This window comes from Danio rerio, chromosome 1 (assembly GCF_049306965.1).
Source record: "Danio rerio strain Tuebingen ecotype United States chromosome 1, GRCz12tu, whole genome shotgun sequence".
Classification (NCBI taxonomy): domain Eukaryota; kingdom Metazoa; phylum Chordata; class Actinopteri; order Cypriniformes; family Danionidae; genus Danio; species Danio rerio.
Window position 1 is genome coordinate 51054630 of NC_133176.1, and position 20313 is coordinate 51074942.

General features: G+C 36.8%; 1 protein-coding gene across 3 annotated transcripts in view; it reads right to left on the reverse strand.

The window, feature by feature from the left end:
• neurl1aa (neuralized E3 ubiquitin protein ligase 1Aa) overlaps positions 1–20313 on the reverse strand; it is a 127359-nt gene that overhangs the window by 45858 nt on the left and 61188 nt on the right. For all 3 annotated transcript variants that reach the window (XM_021475292.3, XM_073947022.1, NM_001077558.2), the window contains exon 2: positions 2359–2600. In XM_021475292.3, the coding sequence (XP_021330967.1) occupies positions 2359–2600 (242 nt within the window). The remainder of the gene's footprint in view (positions 1–2358; positions 2601–20313) is intronic.

Sequence of the window (20313 nt, forward strand, 5' to 3'; positions counted from 1 at the left end):
GCCTTGTGTTTTTTAAACCAAGGGTCGTGATCTGTACGAATCACGGATCAACCGAAATTTGTTACACCCCTAGTTGTAAGTGACAGTATTTGACTGTACAAGTCAAATTTACTTAATTACTTTTTGGGAAAGATAAGGTACAGGGCTGTTCCACCCGAGGAATTCACATGCTGTTGAATCCCTGAATATATTGGACATTTAAATTCTGTCAAAGCTGTGCTGGACAGCCAGGGGGCATATTTTGCTATGCTAATAAACAGGGAAAATTGAGTGGATCTAAGTAGTTGTGTGGTGTGTTTGAACTAGAGAAGGTGTGTTTTATTTGATTTGCAGTGACTCTTGGAATGACAACGATGCATTTTTCAAGCTCATAATGAATTGTACAACAGCCGGCTCTGCATTTCTGAGAATATCAATAATGAGAAGTGGACTAATGAGTCGGTTTAACAAACAAAACAATTTGTATATATTGGTTGAATAACTGGTTGGGCTGGTATGAGTGCTATGGTGTGGGGTTGAAGTGTTTATCTTGGATTATTACTGCGCTGACATGGGAATCAGGAACTTGTGCAACTTGTTTGACAATGCTTTCAGAGTACACTAATCCCAGAGGGACACACTAAGAAAGATAGAGAAAGAGAAAGCAATATTGCAAGCACGTGAAAGATGGAAGGGAGTTTTACACTCCTTGTGTGCTACAAATGCCTATAATATTTGTTTTAGTGCAGTGTGCATGATGCTAGTTTTCAAATGTGGTCTTTTTTGCACTAATTACTTTGATTTGTATTTCAAACAGAGTATTATACACTTAAAACAATTGTTTTAACAAAATACATTTCATCATAATCATCAAAAAATTTTACTTATCCATATACACTTAAAATCACAAATGAATTAACAAACTAGCTGGTTCGGAATGGAGCGGGATGAAGCACAAGCTTTGTTAACAGCAATCGCCCATAATTTTGTTTCAAGAAAATAAAACAGGAAAAACAATTGAATGTTACTAATACCAATTCCAGTTTACCAAAAAACTTCTTAGAAGAACTACTGAGAGATTTCAGCTGCTGTCTGGGCCTTCACTGTCTTTCTATACCTCCCTTTCTTCATGTGTTTAATACTTTCTCTGTGTCGTTTCATTTTATTACGCATAGCTTTATTAGTTAATTAATTATATATTTTTTCTTTGCATTTATGGATTTCTTTGGTTGCTATCAACATCTGGTGAAAATATAGTCAACAGCACCTTTAGAAACATGTTTACTTATCCATATACACTTAAAATCACAAGTTAATTTAGGCATTTCAAAATTAAGAAGGGATAAAGCACAAGCTTTGTCAACAATTGCCCATAATTTTCTTTCACAGTTGGAAAGAAAACAGAACAGGAAAAACAATTAATTGTTATACTAATTCCAGTTGACCACCACCTTTTTTACTGTATTTGAGCATGCCAAAACATGTAGGAGACACACACTTTTCCCCTCCATTTGCGCCAAACACTCTTATAAACCGTTTACATCCTGCTTATGTAGATGTTGGACTGAAGCAGCAAATATGTATTTACTATGATGAAGAGCAGAAGGTTGCTGAAGAACTACTGAGAGATTTCAGCTGCTGTCTGGACTTTCACTGCATTCCTACACCTTCCTTTCGTCATGTGTTCAATACTTTTTCCCTGCGTCATTTCATTTTATTACACATAACTTCAATTGTATACTGATTTGTTTTCTTTGCATTTATGGATTTCTTTGGTTGCTATCAACATCTGGTGAAATATATAGCCAACAGTGCCTTTAGAAATATGTTTACTTATCCATATACACTTAAATAAGTTAATTTAGCCGTTTTGAAATGTGAATGTTATACTAATTCAAGTTGACGACCTGGAACTTTGCTGTGTTTGTGCATTCCATAAAATGACAAACCATCACACACATTTCCTCTTCATATGCGCCAAACACTTTCTCATAAACTCTCCACATTTCCGGGAAAACACTGTGCAATTCTGAGTGTGCTTTATGCAGGTGAGATGTTTTGACAAACCACCTGTAGGAGGCACACTATTATATATACTATAAATGTTATATTATCACAATATATTATATACTATGTATGTGTATATGTATGAAATTGTGTGTGTGTTTATATATACATAAATATAAAGGAAATATATATTTTTAAATATAAATACTTTTTGAAAATCAGCCTCTTTCCTCAGACTGTCAGATGTATTTATATGTGCCTGTGTGTCGTCAACTCTTTCGCATTCCTGGACTCAGCCTCCCTCCAGATTATCCTACAGTTTGCAAATAGGCAACTTGTCCTATATATTCATCCGTCTTTCCTTGTTCTTACCTTTAAGCGGACTTGCTCATAAAGAGCAATGGGCCGGTTGCTGAACGTGATGGCGTTGCAGAAGCTGGCCTGTCGTTTGACGCTTCTCTGTGCTAGATCCATGACTATCTGAGACCCTTTCGCATTGGGGTGGAAAAGAAGGGGGCTCATAAGGACACCTCCACACTGATGCAAGGGCAAACAGCGCTTGGGCTTGTGATGGCATCGGTGAGCTGTTGAGGGAAATGGTCCACCTAGAGAGTCTGGAAGAGAAAGAAAAGCACGTCTGTTAACATTTTAATGAATATAAACGACATAAAAAGAGATAATGGTGAGAAAATAAGTCTTCTCTCAGCCATAATCATGCTTAAAACCCTCGCTCAATATGACTAAAGCCTGGCCTTTACTTTCAAATCAATGAACCGCATAAAACAGCATCAGCCTTTGCATGGTGAGATTTGTCTGACCCCATTTCACGCAGCTTTTGTGTACAGCGTTTTCACTGGGTAAAGTGATTTCGAGCTTTTTTGAGATAAATCTGATTCGCTCTTTCCTAAAAGGCTGCACTGAACTCTGCAATTTCAAACATGCTACAGCGGTTAATTATTACGATTTGTTTATGAACCAGCACTGCTGTTTAGTAATTGCTTGTTGTAACGTAATGGAAAATTGAGTTGACTGATTATTGTCACCAAATTAATACATAACAGCTAGTCATTTTCTTGAGCTTTCTCGCTTACACCCACACAACTCAAACCCTTCTTTTATTTGCGTGTGTGAAGCTTCACTCCTTAAAGGGATAGTTCACCCAAACATTCTTTGACTGTTTACTCATTCTTCACTTGTTCTAAATCGGTTCCAAGAAGATATTTTGAAAAATGTTGGAAGCCATTGACTTTCATAGTATGTTTTTCCTACTATGATTGTCAGTCTACATTCTTCAGAGTCTCTGGTTTTGCGTTCAACAGAAGAAAGAAACGAATAAAGGATTGAATATTTTGGGTGGTGAACAGAAGGGCAGCAAATATTGTTATGCTAATATGAGCTGTGCATTTTATATCGCACAAATAGAGCAGTGATGTTGCATTTACTTGATGACAAAGAACAAGCAAGATATGAAAGTGTATTTTTTATCCACCCATGTTTCAAAACAATACAGGTTTCCACCCTAACGCACCCTTATCTCTGACATGTTTTACCTGAAAATGCAGTTGTTTCAAACTAGGCCACTGTTATCAACTATATCTTTTTATCTAGCATTTTCACTCAGTCACTTGTTATATCATCTATCTATCTATCTATCTATCTATCTATCTATCTATCTATCTATCTATCTATCTATCTATCTATCTATCTATCTATCTATCTATCTATCTATCTATCTATCTATCTATCTATCTATCTATCTGTCTATCTGTCTGTCTGTCTGTCTGTCTGCCTGTCTGTCTGTTCCATTCTTTCTATCTATCCAACCATCCATTCTATATATATTTATTCCATTCCATACATCCACGCATCCATCCATCCATCCATCCTATATTTCTTTGTTCTATTCTATCTATCTATCTATCTATCTATCTATCTATCTATCTATCTATCTATCTATCTATCTATCTATCTATCTATCTATCTATCTATCTATCTATCTATCTATCTATCTATCTATCTATCTATCTATCTATCTATCTATTCAATCAGTTTATTCTTCCATCCATCCATCCATCCATCCATCCATCCATTATATTTCTGTTCCATTCTATCTATCTATCTATCTATCTATCTATCTATCTATCTATCTATCTATCTATCTATCTATCTATCTATCTATCTATCTATCTATCTATCTATCTATCTATCTATCTATCTCTTTGTCTGTCTTTTTGTCTGTCTGTAGGTCTGTCCGTCCGTTCGTCTGTCCATCCATCCATACATCCATCCATCCATCCATCCATCCATCCATCCATCCATCCATCCATCCATCCAGCCATCAATCAATCAATCAATCAATCAATCAATCAATCAATCAATCAATCAATCAATCAATCAATCAATCAATCAATCAATCAATCAATCAATCAATCAATCAATCAATCAATCAATCAATCAATCAATCCATCCATCCATCCATCCATCCATCCATCCATCCATTCATCCATCCATCTTTGTTCCATTCCATCCATTCATATTCATCCAACCATCATCTATCTTCAGTTTTATCACTTTATTGTTCTATCATCTACCCATCTGTCATTCAATCGACCTATCCCGCTATCATTCTATCACTCAGTTGTTCTATCACCTACTAACCTACGACTATATTGCTCTATCCATCTTTTGGTCCATCAGTCTACCATTCAAAAGATCTTTCACTGAATCATTCTATTGTGCTATTAGAAAAAAAGTAAATGTCTAGTAAGGTTAACAGCACATTAGCTTCGTTCTAGCAGAGATGCTGCATCATTTGTAGACCACATTCAAAGACCAATTTCATCAACGTAGTGTGAAAAAAAAACAAACAAAAAAAACAATTCAAAGACTCCTTCAAACAGGGTTTTAAAAATGCATCCATTGTTTCACGGCCATTGAAGGATACAAAAAATGGATCCTTCACAGTCTAAACTATCCCAAAACTCAATGGACACCAATATCTACTGTTGTCACCGACTCTGTCCCAGTCATTCCCCTCGCTGGCCAGCAGAGGCCGCCATCTCCGGACTTCTAGCATTACATCATCCACTTACACTGATCGTGCACACCTGATTCCCATTTCAGTTAACGACCCACGTACCCTTTATAAGCCGCACTCAAAAAGTCATTCAGTGCGAAGTCTTGTTTAGCCCCGGCCAGCATTACTGAGCATTATTTCCTGCCTGATCTCCTGTGTATTACTCCAGCCCGTTTCGGACTCTGCTTTGCCTTCTGCCTGCCCACGACCCAAGCCTGATACACGGACTCTGATACTCGCTGCCTGCCCTCGACCCAAGCCTGATACACGGACTCTGAATCACGCCGCCTGCCTTTGACCCATGCCTGGTAAATCACTCTGTGTCTGTCTGCCGCCAGCCTTGATACCATTGCTGCTACCGTTGATGTGTGTTTGCACCTTTGTGCATTGTGAATGTTTGAGTAAGAGTGTGATTAATAAATACTGCATAATGGATCCCTCCGTGTCAGTCTCCTCGTTACAACTGTACACAATTATTTTTGCCAGATTACACCAATTGTCTTACAACTGTACAAAAAACTTTGACATTTTCTGAGATTTTTTTCCCACTGCATTAAAAGTCCAGTAAACAAACATTACCTATGTTTGTCAACAGTTTGTCAAGCTGTCACAGTTGCTAGGCGACAAGAGTCATACTTTCAAAAGCTACCCCATCCCATTTACCAATTATCAGTTTGGCCTTCACATATTTTGACGGATGTGCCCGCTGAACTAGGATGCAGTTATTGTGTGTTTTTTACAAGCTGCCAGACTATCTCAATAAAACATTAACCATACCGGGCTGTGATGACAAAGAAACATGCATGTGCACAGGAACATTATCATTAGAATAGATGCAGGTGTGGACTAGAAAATATGTTTTTGCTGCTCTGATCTAACCGAAGGACACTATCCATGTTAGCGGACGCACAGAAATCATTTGGAACGCATTTATCCGAGACAATGTCACATTCAGAGAGGCAACTGCCAGCTTTATGGCTATCCTATCAGCATTCATTCATGTCCAACATTCACCCAGTTGGCGAGGGGCTCCTCTTACAAGATAACACACCCTCACAGGTTCGTAATGGCACAGTTGGTGGAGCGTTCAGTGATGACACCGGTCCTCTCAGCTATTGTGGCTCCCTTGTAGGAACTGATAGTGAGCAATGACATGTTTCCTGAGCAATGCAGATAAGGCTACACTGATCCCAATGTGTTTTTCTTTTCTATATCTGGCAACCACAGGCCTATGTAAAATGATTATATGCCGATATACGAATGCCATTTTTAGATTTGTATGTTGCATACGTGTGTCTGTAAGTCTGTGTGTGGACTTGTTTGTTAGCAGACGAACATTGTGTGTATCGCTTATAGTCTGAGCACACTGAAATGAATACATTAGCAAGCACAAGAGCTGCAGCTGTCAGACAGAAAATGGAGGTTAAGTAGCAGCTCATGTTCCTTAGCAACGCTGCCATGCCAAAAGAACACTGTTTTCTGCTGATCTGAGTTCAGTGTTTGTGCTTTTTCTTCAGTCATTATGAACAAGCAATGTAGGTTCCGGATCAGTTTAAAATGCTGTTTCCAGACTATAGAATGGGTTTGAGGTGGTACAGCAACAACAATGTAAAATGTTAAGTCAACAACTGAGGTTTGTTATTTCAGATAATTCAATTACATGCAACATTGACATCAGAATTGACCAAACTGTCTTTCTTAATTATACTCCTGGTGGAAGAGTATTGACGCTTGTTATTCCAAAACTAGACAATCAAGACCAGCTCCAGTCTGTAATGTAACTCCCAAGTACTGTGATTTTAAACTAGCTATTAGATTAGATGAAATCAAATTACACATAGACATAAGCTGATATTCAATAATTCAATATATGTGGATAGTTAAAACGCACAATATTGATATCTTGGGTCTTGGGAAAAGTGTATAGGGCTATTGAACATTAAAATATGCAAAAAGTAAGCCATTCATCCAGAAGGTCGTTATTGCTTATATTTTATCCTGCTTATTTTGTGACTACTTGCCACAAAACATAAACATTTGATGCAAAACATTGTTCTGAGCTGTAATAGTTTAATAAATATTTAATTAAATGCAATGCTGACAGGCTAAATGGAGCTGTTGGAGCATACTACAAATTATTCAGGCACTAGATGGCGCCAAACAGTCATAAAAGCTGACTAAAATTAAACTGGCTGAATGGAGCTGATGGAGAATACACTAACCTACTTATTATTAAGTCACAAGATGGTGCCAAACAGTGAAAAAAAGCTGACTGAAATTAAACTGGCTGAATGGAGCGGATGAAGCATACACTACCCGACATATTAAGTCACAAGATGGCGACAAAGAGTCAAAAAAAGCTGACTGAAGTTAAACTGGCAGATTGGAGCTGATGGAGCATACACTAACCTATGTATTTTTCAGTCACAAGATGGCGCCAAATAGTCATAAAAAGCTGACAAATGAAACTTGCTAAACAGAGCTGATGGAGCATACACTAACCGACATATTATTCAGTCACAAGATGGCGGCAAACAATCAAAAAAAGCTGACTGAAGTGAAACTGGCTGAGTGAAGCTTAACGCCTGTTTCACACCGCAAGCGTCAGCGGCGCGTGAGCAGAGCGTGAGCAGCGCGTTTGTCGAGCAGTAGCAGCACGCAGGCGTTTGCCTTTCACACCAGCTGCGTCTGCAGCGCGCAGCTCTTCGGCAGCTGCTGCTGAGATCAACCTATCTCTGTCTATTCTATCTAGTTACCCATGTCTCTCTGTATACAAATACACTTTTTAAACTTTTCATCTGCACCAAGGCCCATCCTATGCTGTTTCTTTAACCTGCAAATGTTTATTTAACAAATTTTATAGATCAAATAGTACTGTATGCTTCTCAAGTTAACTTATATGAGAATTGTCTACAGTCAGAAGACAATCGCCTGTGATATCATGTCATTTGTTTTTTGATTATCAGGTTGCTGTAGACCTAGTTATAATCATATTTATACAATATAGTTATAATGATATTTATACATGATCAAACTAGTGTTAATTTCTCCGCTTCAGTGATGTCCAGCGGCAGAATAACAGCTCGTTAATTCATGCTCGTGCAGATGATGAGACGGACAAAAGTAATTAATGCATGCCATTCTTTTACTTATTTTCGTGTTGTCAGATTCACAGTGCAAACAGCTCCCGGTAGGAATAATTCGAGTGAACATAAAACAAAGCCGATTAAAACTTTCTTGCTCTGCTAGCTGCACAGAACACAGCGAGCTCACATAATCCAGCATGCGTGTCGCACTACACTACCCACAATACACTTCGCTATGGACTACAAATCCCGTAAATATTCCATTTCCCCTCTCCTACAACACTAGTCTGCAACTTAAGCAAAACTGATAGTAAAATAGTTTTACATTTGGTTTTGTAGTTCGGGCCTAAATAAATGTTTGTTGCCGTTTTTAATCGTTTTAAGTTCATTTGAATGACTATATATAAACCATTTGACATTATTAACGTATTTATTGGGTAAAATTGTTAGTTTTTACTGTCATTCAATGTGTTTTGGTCATTCTCAATGCACTGTCACTTTAATTGAGCGTGAGCAGCGCGTCAAAAATAGACCCAGCGCCGAAACTATCGCTGCACTGCTGCTTCGGCGACGCTCACGCCTCGCTCTGACGCGCTGCTGCTGCGTGCGGTATGAAAGCTCTAATCTGTTAACATGGACGCCGAAAACACACGCGCTGCTCACGCTCTGCTCACGCGCCGCTGACGCTTGCGGTGTGAAACAGGCGTAAGGAGCATACACAAACCTACATATTATTCAGTCACAAGATGGTGCCAAACAGTCATAAAAAGCTGACTGAAATAAAAATGGCTGAATGGAGCATACACTATACAAATTATTAGGTCACAAAACGGTGTCAAACTGTTAAAAACAGTGGTGTGACAGCATGTAAATGTGAATGTGGATGTATGTAAGTGGATGTGAATGTATTCATTGCCGGCCAAGATGATTTAGATTCAGTTATTCAGAGGTCATCTTGGAATAACATACCTTGGAATGTTGCAACTGACCAATCAGAATCAAGTATTCCATGGACAGCCGTTTAATAAAGCTCCAATAGAGGATATGCTTCTCTTATCCTCACTTGTAAGTCGATTTGAATAAAAGCGTCTGCTAAATAAGCGAATACAATAGTTAAAATTTGTTAATTTAACAAAACTCGCGCTTTTAATGTTCGTAGCCAGCCTGATCTCACGAGGAAATGTAACTATTTTACGTTTTTACGTCAGTTTAGTGGCTAATTCGTACAAATTTGTACAAGTTCAGTCAAACGAAAATGTACAATTTTAAGGAGGCGTGGCACCCAACCCAACCCCTAAACCCAACCATTATTGGTAGATGATCAAATCATAGTAAATTGTAGGAATTAGATTGTACGAATTCATATAATTCAAAAAGTTACGAATTGCTGTGAGATTGTGTTGTCTTAGCTGATGTTACTTTCTTAGTTAATGCCTAATAGCACATTAAAATAGCAGATGCAATCAGATTACTAGTCCTAATCGTTTTATTAAATAAAGAATAACTAGTAACATTCCATTATTTAAAAAAACAACATTAACATAGTAACTAACTTTACTATGTTAACTAACTTTAATAAATCTGGCTTTTCTCACTGTTGATTTTACTGCATTAAATAATGTGTTCTAATGACACTTTATTATTGTACATCATAACTTTTTTTGCAATATTAATTTGGTCAAAACATTTATGTTCACTCAACATATATTCACAATAAATAAATACAATAAATTAATTTTCATTATACACGTTAAAAGAAACCATTTCGTGTTTTTGGTCAATATTGTGAAAATACCATACATATATATACTGTATACACCTTATAGTTGCTGAAGCCTTTATCGCGATAAACAATATTATTACAACAATACCGTATGTATCATGATAAAAGCTTCAGTTATTAATCGCAATAATAAATTTGAAACTGCCATAAGCCTAATTCCACACTACATTTTTTCCTCAAAGTTAAAGTGAGTTCAAATCGACAGTGAACAGCAGTTCCCATTGACTTTCTAAACAACAGCTATCATCCTCGATAATATTATGTAAAAGGTATGCAGGTTATGCACTGGACGCATGCAGAAACACAAACACTTATTGTAAGCCACAGAAGCCAGTGACATAAACAGAAGCCAGCCCTTCAGACACACAAGCAGCAGATTCCACCCTGGGCGACCAAACACATCATAATGCTGCAATTTCTATGGCAACCGCATTCTTTTTAAGGTAACCGATGGACAGAAGATGTTTCTTACATAAGTTCAGTAAAAAAACAGCCTGGAGTATCTGAATCAACACACTTGAGCATATGAATAATCGTTGATTTCCTTCCTACCCTGCATTAGACAAGTGAACACTTTTGTTGTTAGAAATGCCATTTGTAATAACTGAAATATAATACAATATAATATAAACTACTGGAGTCTAAAATAATTGATATATTTTACTGTGAGTTTATTAGGGTATTGAATCACGTTCAGTCTTTTATTCATTAAAGGTGCTGTTTGTGTGTTTTGACTCTTCTAAAGCATAAAACTATCATAGTATGTTTGCAGATATTTAAGAAACACGCTAAGTGAACATTCTTGTTTATCTGAAAAACAATGCCAAAGTCAGATATTCTACTTGAAAATGCATGTTGTTTTGGTCATTTAACCCGCCCAATGCCAGTTTAGCCAATTATATTTCAGCACTCCGGGTTGCTTTGGTGGAAAACAGCGTACTGTATTACATTCAGTAAGTCAGAAAGGCTCCCAAAGTGTGCGCCTTGACCGAAATGAGACCTCAAGTGGACAGTAACAGCCTCTGAAATGAGACGCAGATTCAGAGTTCCACATGAGGTTATTAATGAGCAACTACTATAAATATTACAAACCTAAACATTAGGTAAGCAGGTTACATTTTAGCCCAATTTTCGACAATACACTACGTGACAAGATTTGCAGTAATAAGCAATTGGGCTGTTTGCCTCAGACGAATCATGACAGAAGTTTAAATACAGCCATTTAGAAGCACAGAATAGTGCACTTACTGCACTTTAACGAAACGGTAAAGTTTATAATCGTATTAATGCATATTATACCTTTTTAACATTATTAAATGTGCATGCTGAATCACTGATATTTGTTGGCTTGAGACACAGTTCTAAAGTTCAATATGCAAAATATTTAGTCTATCGCGTGCTGTTGCTTTTATTTAGAACACGGCTTAAATCAGCCTTAAATCAGCCTTTAGGCTTGATAGTTATCCACACCTCTGTTGATGTCGTTAATCTGGCAACCTGCACTTGCATGTTTTGAACCAGGAGTGCAATACCTAGTTCCACCACTGGATGTCAAACTTACATACAGTATTGCATCTTTCAGTGTACATTTCTCAAAGGAGGCATGCCCCTAAACCCCATCACTAACTCTAACCCTCATTGGGGCATGATCAATCAAATCATACTAAAGTATGTGAATGATATGGTATATATTGCTTTTTAAGGAAAATTATATATATATATATACACATATATATATATATATATATATATATATATATATATATATATATATATATATATATATATATATATATATATATATATATAACTTTAACCTAATTAACTTCCCAGCAGGCACACAACATCATAAGATGTTATTATTGGGTCAGACTCAGGTCATGACGATAGGTGACCAAAATTCAATGTCTAACCAGCATCTAGGGCCAACATTATTTTGACTTCCAATAACGATGTCAAATTACGTTGATAATTAGTTGATTTTAGGTTGTGTTGGAAAGTGATCAAAGTCCAACATCTGATAGATGTCCTAGTGGTAACGTCCACACAACGTCAAGGTGTAACATGATTAGACATTGATATTTGGTTGATTTTAGGTTGGACGTTGGAATAACGACGTCAAATTACATTGATTATTGGTTGATTTTAGGTTGTGTTGGAAAGTGATCAAAATCCAACCTCTGATAGATGTCCCAGAGGTAACGTCCACACAACGTCAAGTTGTAACATGATTAGATGGTGATACTTGGTTTATTTTAGGTTGATTTTAGGTTGGAAGTTGGAATAACGACGTCAAATTACGTTGATATTTGGTTGATTTTAGGTTTTGTTAAAAAAGTGATCAAATTCCAATGTCTGATAGATGTTTTAGTGGTCACTTCCTCACAACGTCAAGGTGTAACATGATTACATGTTGATATTTGGTTGATTTTACGTTGATTTTAAGATGAACGTTGGACCTTGACATTGACAATTTCCAAACAACATCCAACATAGCCACAACGTTGGGATACGTTGTGTTACAATGTCAATATGATGTCATGTTGACATCCTGTGCCTGCAGGATTTAAGTCTCTCATACTTTGATCGGTATACTTGTGATGAGACAAACATTAAACAAAAGTCCTGAAACATTTGAAAGTGATGCATTCATCTATGTTTTTTATTAATATCCAGGTATTAATGCCAAACATTAGCATGTGAGCGACCGACATATCAATACTACATTATTAAAGTACTATCACACTTCATTTTAACAACCTTTATTTAAAGGTGCTAAAGTCAGGTTTAAATTCACTGCGTGAAATAATTTATCCGCAAGCTTTATTATTACATCCTCATTAGCATGCAGATGTGTTCAGCGTCAGTTCAGATGTCTGACTGCAGGTCAGAGAACCGTCATGTTATATGTAAACACCTCACATCACACACACTCTCATGTGAACTTAAAAAAATGCTTGGCCAGCAGCACTCCAGAACTGTTTTCACAACAGAACATCCCCAAGGCTGACTTTTCACAGTTTCCCTTTGCTGAATATACAAAAGGTGTGATCCAACGTGACTTGCAGAGGAGCAGTACTTTATTATATACAGCACATGGAGGCAACGTCTACAGCCAAATATCCCTGACAATCATTATCTGTTCTGTTTTATCTGTTTAACAAGAGACAGTAGTTTTAGATGTGCAAGCTTTTCCCATTTTAAAGGGGGTCTATAGTACAAAAATCACTGAGTTTAAACACAGCTGTGTGTTAACAGTGTGTGAATATAGCCAGTCTCCAATAGTAAAAATTCATTAATTCTATTTTTTATAATCACACTTGATAAAAACAGTATGCAGGAACACTTTGATAGACATTCTCCAGGACTATACAACTCATCAGAGTATAAAAATTCCTACTTATCAGTGAGGATCTTTCTCTAATTAGCATAGACAGCCCTAAGTGAGAAGCAGCCATCCGCCATTAGATTTTATACATCGTACCTGCTGAAGATAATGTCTGTGATGCATTATAAGTGTCGAGTTGAAGGATTTAAATGAACACTTTAGTCTACATAGACTTCCTTCTTCTGAGCCACTTCTTGTTTCAGTTTTAGAGATAACACTAGTCTTGTTATAAATCTGGCGCTATGCTGACAGGCATTTGAAGCTCCGCCCTCTTTTAAAGAGAGCACAATCTCATTTGAATTTAAAGTGACAGTCATCAAAATGGGACTATTTGGATCAAAGCCTTAAAAAGACAGTTTTAAACAATTATAAAGCATTATTAATGGGTTATTTATACACACTCTAGAGACATAAGAGATTAAAAAATGCATTTCCCTTTATAATGCATTTTCTTTGTGTGATATGTGATGTCTGATGTATACTGTGTTTACTTTTGGAAAGCGAGTCTCTGGCTCAACAAACCATGTCAGGTCATATGCAGATTCTATCATTATTTGCTTAATCATTAGCTAAGGTGAATGTGTGTGTGTGTGTGTGTGTGTGTGTGTGTGTGTGTGTGTGTGTGTGTGTGTGTGTGTGTGTGTGTGTGTGTGTGTGTGTGTGTGTGTGTGTGTGTGTGTGTGCGTGTGTGTGTGCGTGTGTGTTTTAGCTTTCTAAAGATTCAAATCAAGAGAATAGCAGGTTGTCAGTGCATTTTGAGTACATTTTAGAATTGTTTTTCACCTTAATCTGCCTCAATAAATCCCTTAATAAGACTAACATTTCATTTGTTTATGGGTAAACGACTAGGGATAACAAATAGCAGTAAACATTCACGCTACTTGCTCCACCAATCATAGTGTTTGTGACTGTACAATAAAATCCATTCATTCATTCATTTTCCTTTCGGCCTAGTCCCTTTATAAATTTGAGGTCGCAACAGCGGAATGAACCGCCAACTTATCTAGCATATGTTTTACGCAGTGGATGCCCTTCCAGCTGCAACCCATCTCTGGGAAACATAAATACACACTCAATCACACTCCTACTCTACGGACAATTTAGCCTACCCAATTCACCTATAGCGGGGAGAACATGCAAACTCCACACAGAAATGCCAACTGACCCAGCTGAGGCTCCAATCAGCGACTTTCTAGCTGTGAGGCGACATCGCTACCTACTGCACCACCGCCTCACCCCACATTAAAACTAAAGCAATATACTGTAATAATAAGAAAATACAGAGCGCAGGTTTCAACAAACACATATTAGGTTAGGTTTCAGTGCACACACTCCTAACAGAAAAACGACAATCTAGAGAGCAAATATACTTTAAATCTTTTCAATAAATGAAATCTGAAGTAATGATTGAATTCAATGATTTTCAGATGATCAGTTATGTCAAGTACGCAGTTTCTGAGCCTATTCTCTTAGCTTCATTTGGCTCTATTTGCTACCATGTTATTTATACTGTAAGCAAGCTCTTTCATACTCAAAAACTTCATTAGTTAGTTAGTTAGTTAGTTTATATATCACCTTTTTTACAAGTAAACGTTGCCCAAAGTGCTGAACACAATCAATACTAAAAATAAAATTTACGTGACATAACAATTAAAACATAAGGCAAACCGATGTGCTTTTAGGTATCAGACACCAGCATGTAAATAATCTACCAGAGAATTTTCTTTTCTGAATGATCAAACCATTAACACATGTAAAGTATTATCTGAAAAATCCTGGCTCCGTTACAAATACAAACTAGCTGTGAATTTAAAATGTATAAAATGGCAACAAAACTGACTACAAAAAAGGTCAAATTGGCCTATTAAGAACCAGGGAATTTGGAAACTACACAGTGTATATGTGTTGAGATGCATGTCATGAGACCATGTCACCACAGCAGACGTGCCTTAAGATTTATGTGCTAATACATGTAGTTATTCTGGTTAAAAACTCTGCTTTACACAAAGCCTTCACTCAAACGTCGTCACTTAAACACACACTGTCACTCAGTGTCAACCCTTGAAATATGCATCACTGTCTGGTTATTGTTCGTGTACAAACAATAGCACAGAACATTACACAATGTTGGTAACTAATAATGGTATCATCAATATTGAAAAACATTTTTGTTGCTTAATATTTTTGTGTAAATAGATTTTTGATTAATTTATTTTGTAACATTATTTCTGTCACTTAGCTTGATTGCATCCTTGCTTGTTTATTTTATCAGACATTCAGAAATTTATTAAAATAAAATAAATCTGTCATGAGCATCAGATCTGCTGCTTTCAACATTACCATCAAATAAATAAAGATTAAAATATAAAAAAATATACTAAGGTGCTCCAGGATTGGCCAGCCCAGTCACCAGACATGAACATTATTGATCTTGAAGATAAGATGAAGACATGAAGATGACATAAGATGAGACATTGAAGATGAATCCAAAGGATCTTGATGAACTCCGGGAGTCCCGTAAGAACGCTTTCTTTGCCATTACAGATGACTTTATTACTAAGTTATTTGAGTCATTGCAGAGATGTATGGATGCAGTCCTGCAAGCTCCTGGGAGTCAAACACAATATTAATTCTATTTTTTCACTGCACCATGACTTTATATTCTATACTATACAATATTTCTGTTAAGTGACAAGACTTAAGCAAAGTCAGACCTTACTGTCCTAATTAAATCATTAAAAATCAAGGCATGATCATATTTTATTTTGGTAAATAAGCCTTATCTAGAAGCCTTTGCCTTTCATATAAACCACTTCTGATACCAAATGATCAACTAGAAGTCAAGTTATCATTTGTTGTTTCTAAAACATGTACAGGCGACAAGACTTTAGTGTCAGATAGTGTGAATATTTCTGTTATAATGTCAGAAAATTAAGCATTATTTCACACAAAATTTAACAAAACAGAGCCTCGGGCGATATGATAAAAAATCTTGTATATCTCATTAGAACTCATAAAATCTCATATCCTAACAGCGATATATCACAATATAGTGCCTTTTCTATAAATTTAAGCAATTCGCTCAGTTCAGTGTGGGAGTCGTAGGAGATAGGAGGTGTGAGTAGTGGCGAATGGTTGGTTGGAAAGTTCTGCATAGCGAATATTTTGTATAAAATTATTTTGTTACTGTATTTGTTTGTTTTGTTGTTCGTTCATTTTTTGTATATATATATATATATATATATATATATATATATATATATATATATATATATATATATATATATATATATATATAGTCAACTTTATTTTTGAGATTTTTTTGGATTGGACACTTTTGCACTGTAAATAAACGCACCTGGCACCATAGTGCTACGTCGGCTGAGCCATCATTTATTTTTTCTTGTTTCACACGTACCCTAACAACACCTCTGTGTGACGATATGAAAGTAAAAGACAATTACTTTTTACATTTTAAAGCATATTCTTAAAAATGCTTATGTGATTTAACTTTTTTCTTGATTTAGTGCTTCAGGATGAATGTTTGTTTGAGGAATGTAGAAAATATATAATAATAATGAAATATAAAACCCTTTCGAAAAACTAATGATTACAGGTCCCGAACCTAATATTGCTAATTAATTGCTAATTAATATTCAGAATGGATTCACTGCCATGCTGTTTTTCATGTTTTTGTGAAACACTTTGGCATTTAAGAATACGGCCATCCAAATGATGAAAAAAATATAACTATAAATAATATATTTTGTGATACCACCAAATAAATAATAGAGCATAATGTGAACAATATATATTATAACATTACTTTTGTGAATATAATTTGATGCAGGAAGGTCGCTGGTTCGAGCCCCGGCTGGATCAGTTGGCGTTTCTGTCTGGAGTATGCATGTTCTCCCTGTGTTCGAGTGGGTTTCCTCCGGTTTTCCCCACAAGTCCAAACACATGTGGTACGGGTGAATTGGGTAAGCTAAATTGTCCATAGCGTGTGTGTGTGAATAAATGTGTATGGATGTTTCCCAGAGATGGGTTGCAGCTGGAAGGGCATCCGCTGTGTAAAACATATGCTGATTAAATTGGCGGTTCATTCCGCAGTGGCGGCCCAAGATTAATAAAGGGACTGAAAAGAAAATGAAGGAATGAAAATGTGATTAATCGTTTGAAAATGAAGGAATGAAAATGTAATTAATCGTTTGACAGCAATAATCTCATCCCATCTCCCACATTTCTAATTGTTTTTCCGAAGCTGATTAGCAGCTATCTAGTCGTGTGGCAATAGAGGATCATGAATGAGCGCTGGTGTTCTGCCACGGCTGGCTTGCTCCTCGGTGACCTGATCCGTGCATAAACACCAGTGTGAGGTGGTGTCATTTAATTCTGCGTGCGAGCGAGGATTAAGTGACTCATCCAGGATGTTGGTGCAGCGGACGGTTTCTTAGCAGCTTCAGCACCTGACCCGACACATGTTTCTGTCACGACATCGTAACCGAGCGATGGGAGCGCAGCAGGGGATGCAGATAGCAGAACTTCCTCTGTATGCCTTTCAAAAATCTGTCACCATCAAAAGCATCGACTCTTCGTCTGTGTGTTAACCAATCACTGATAATCAATCCCGACCTGCTCCATTAACAATTCCTCTATAAACAAATCCCGGCGCTAACAGTTTCCTCATGTTGTTTGTGCATGGCTGTCTTATTGCGGATTCGATAGAATAACATTGTTGGTAATTGATTCGGTAATCTCAGTATTTTCCGTGCTGTTATAAACAAATTGGCAACAAATAACTGATTCAGCACTGATGAATTCATAATAGGAATCAGAAGTGCATAATATATTAAAACCATATTGGTTATTTGGCAACATTATTGTATACTCACCGGCCACTTTATTAGGTATACCTTACTAGTACCAGGTTGGACCCCCTTTTGCCTTCAGAACTGCCTTAATCCTTTGTGACATAGATTCAACAAGGTACTAGAAATATTCCTCAGAGATTTTGCTCTATATTGACGTGATAGCATCACACAGTTGCTGCAGATTTATCAGCTGTACTTCCATGATGCGAATCTCCTGATCCACCACATCCCAAATATGCTCTATTGGATTGAGATCTGGTGACTGTGGGGGCCATTTGAGTACAGTGAACTCATTGTCATGTTCAAGAACCCAATCTAACGTGTTGGATGCTTTATGACATGGTGCGTTATCCTCCTGGAAGTAGCCATCAGAAGATGGATACACTGTGGTCATTAGGAGATGGACAGTTGAACCGTTGAGGCAGGATAGGTTCATGCTTTAATGTTGTTGACGTCAAATTCTGACCCTACCATCTGAATGTCAAAATCGAGACTCCTCAGACAAGGCAATGTTTTTCCAATCTTTTATTGTCCAATTTTGGTGAAACTTTGTGAATTGTAGCCTCAATTTTCAGTTCTTAGCTTAGCTTAATTTTTAGACATAATTATATTAACTTTTAGACAACAGAACATCAAATGATTAAATTGTAGGAGGTTAAGTAGTTTTCACACAAAATTAAAACATTTATTATTCTGAGCAGTTGTAATATTTATTTTATGCTTTTGACAGTTTGCTTAACATATCCTGCATCTATAAGTTTCAAATACAGTGAATAAATACAAATAAAACTCATTTTAAAATGTAATTTAATCCCATGAAGACTGAATTTTCAGCATCAGCCTTCACTGTCACATGATGCTTATATTCTAATATGTTTCTTCAAATGTTTACATTTAGTTGACCTTTGCCTGATCATCTAATCCACCAATGCTTCTAAGTTTGTAATACATAAAAATGTACACGTTTCATATTATAAATCTAGTAGGTGATTTACTGTATAGCAGTACATGAGCCACCCTGCAGCTCAACACTGGTAACTCACTGAGGCTACGCAGTGCTGAGCCTGGCCAGTACATGGATGGAAGACCACATTGAAAAACTAGGTTGCTGTTGGAAGTGGTGTTAGTGATTCTATGTGGTCTATGTGAATCCTAATGCCCCAGTATAGTGAATGGGACACTATAATGTCAGTGAGTGCCGTCTTTTGGAGGAGACATACCGAGGTCCTGACTCTGTGTGGTCATTAAAAATTTCATGGCACTTCTCGTAAAAGAGTAGGGCCTCCATAGCCCTTACCAATTATGGCCTTCCATTCAGCCCCATTCACCAAATTGGATCTCTCTCTCTCTCCACTTCCACCTATAGCTAGTATGTGGTAAGAGCACTGGCGCCGTTGTGCTGTGGCTGCCGTGGCATCCAAATGAATGCCCCCCCCCCCCCCCCCCCATAATGCTCTATAAACAGTAAATGCACATTACATTAAATTAGATAAGAATGAAAGGCACTGTCCAAATTAGGGTTCCACATTATATCGTATCAGCATCGAAATCGCAATGTGATCATTCGCAATACTCACACTAAGTCTGCTTTATAATGTATCATTTGCATGTGATTTTAAAAGCATTCAGCCAACAGAAATTGTAAAGCTTGTAGATACAAAGACTTATGTTGAAAGAAGTTTGTAGATTAAGGATACAGTTTTAAACAATTAATTTGATTGAATTATTATAATTTATCAATTACAGTACCTGAATACTGTAAGACTCGGAAAACAATAACACAACATTTGTTGCAGTTGTCACTTTCTTTATTGTATTTATCGATTGCTTATTAGATTTTATGCAGATTCACAGAATCGTCCTGTTTGATCTGAAACTATGAATTCTTTCTAAATTCAAGTCATCTGGGAAAATTGCATTTAAATCGCAATAAATATCGCAAAATAAGAAAATATTGCAATCCAATATCGTTGTCACATAACCAGCGATCGCTCTTTAGAGATCGCTGGTTCTCACACAAACACTAGGACTACACTTCCGCCTTCTTCTGGACTACATATGCATACATGCACTTCTCCCAGACACTCACGCCTGCTCACTCATCTAGCTTGATTACATTC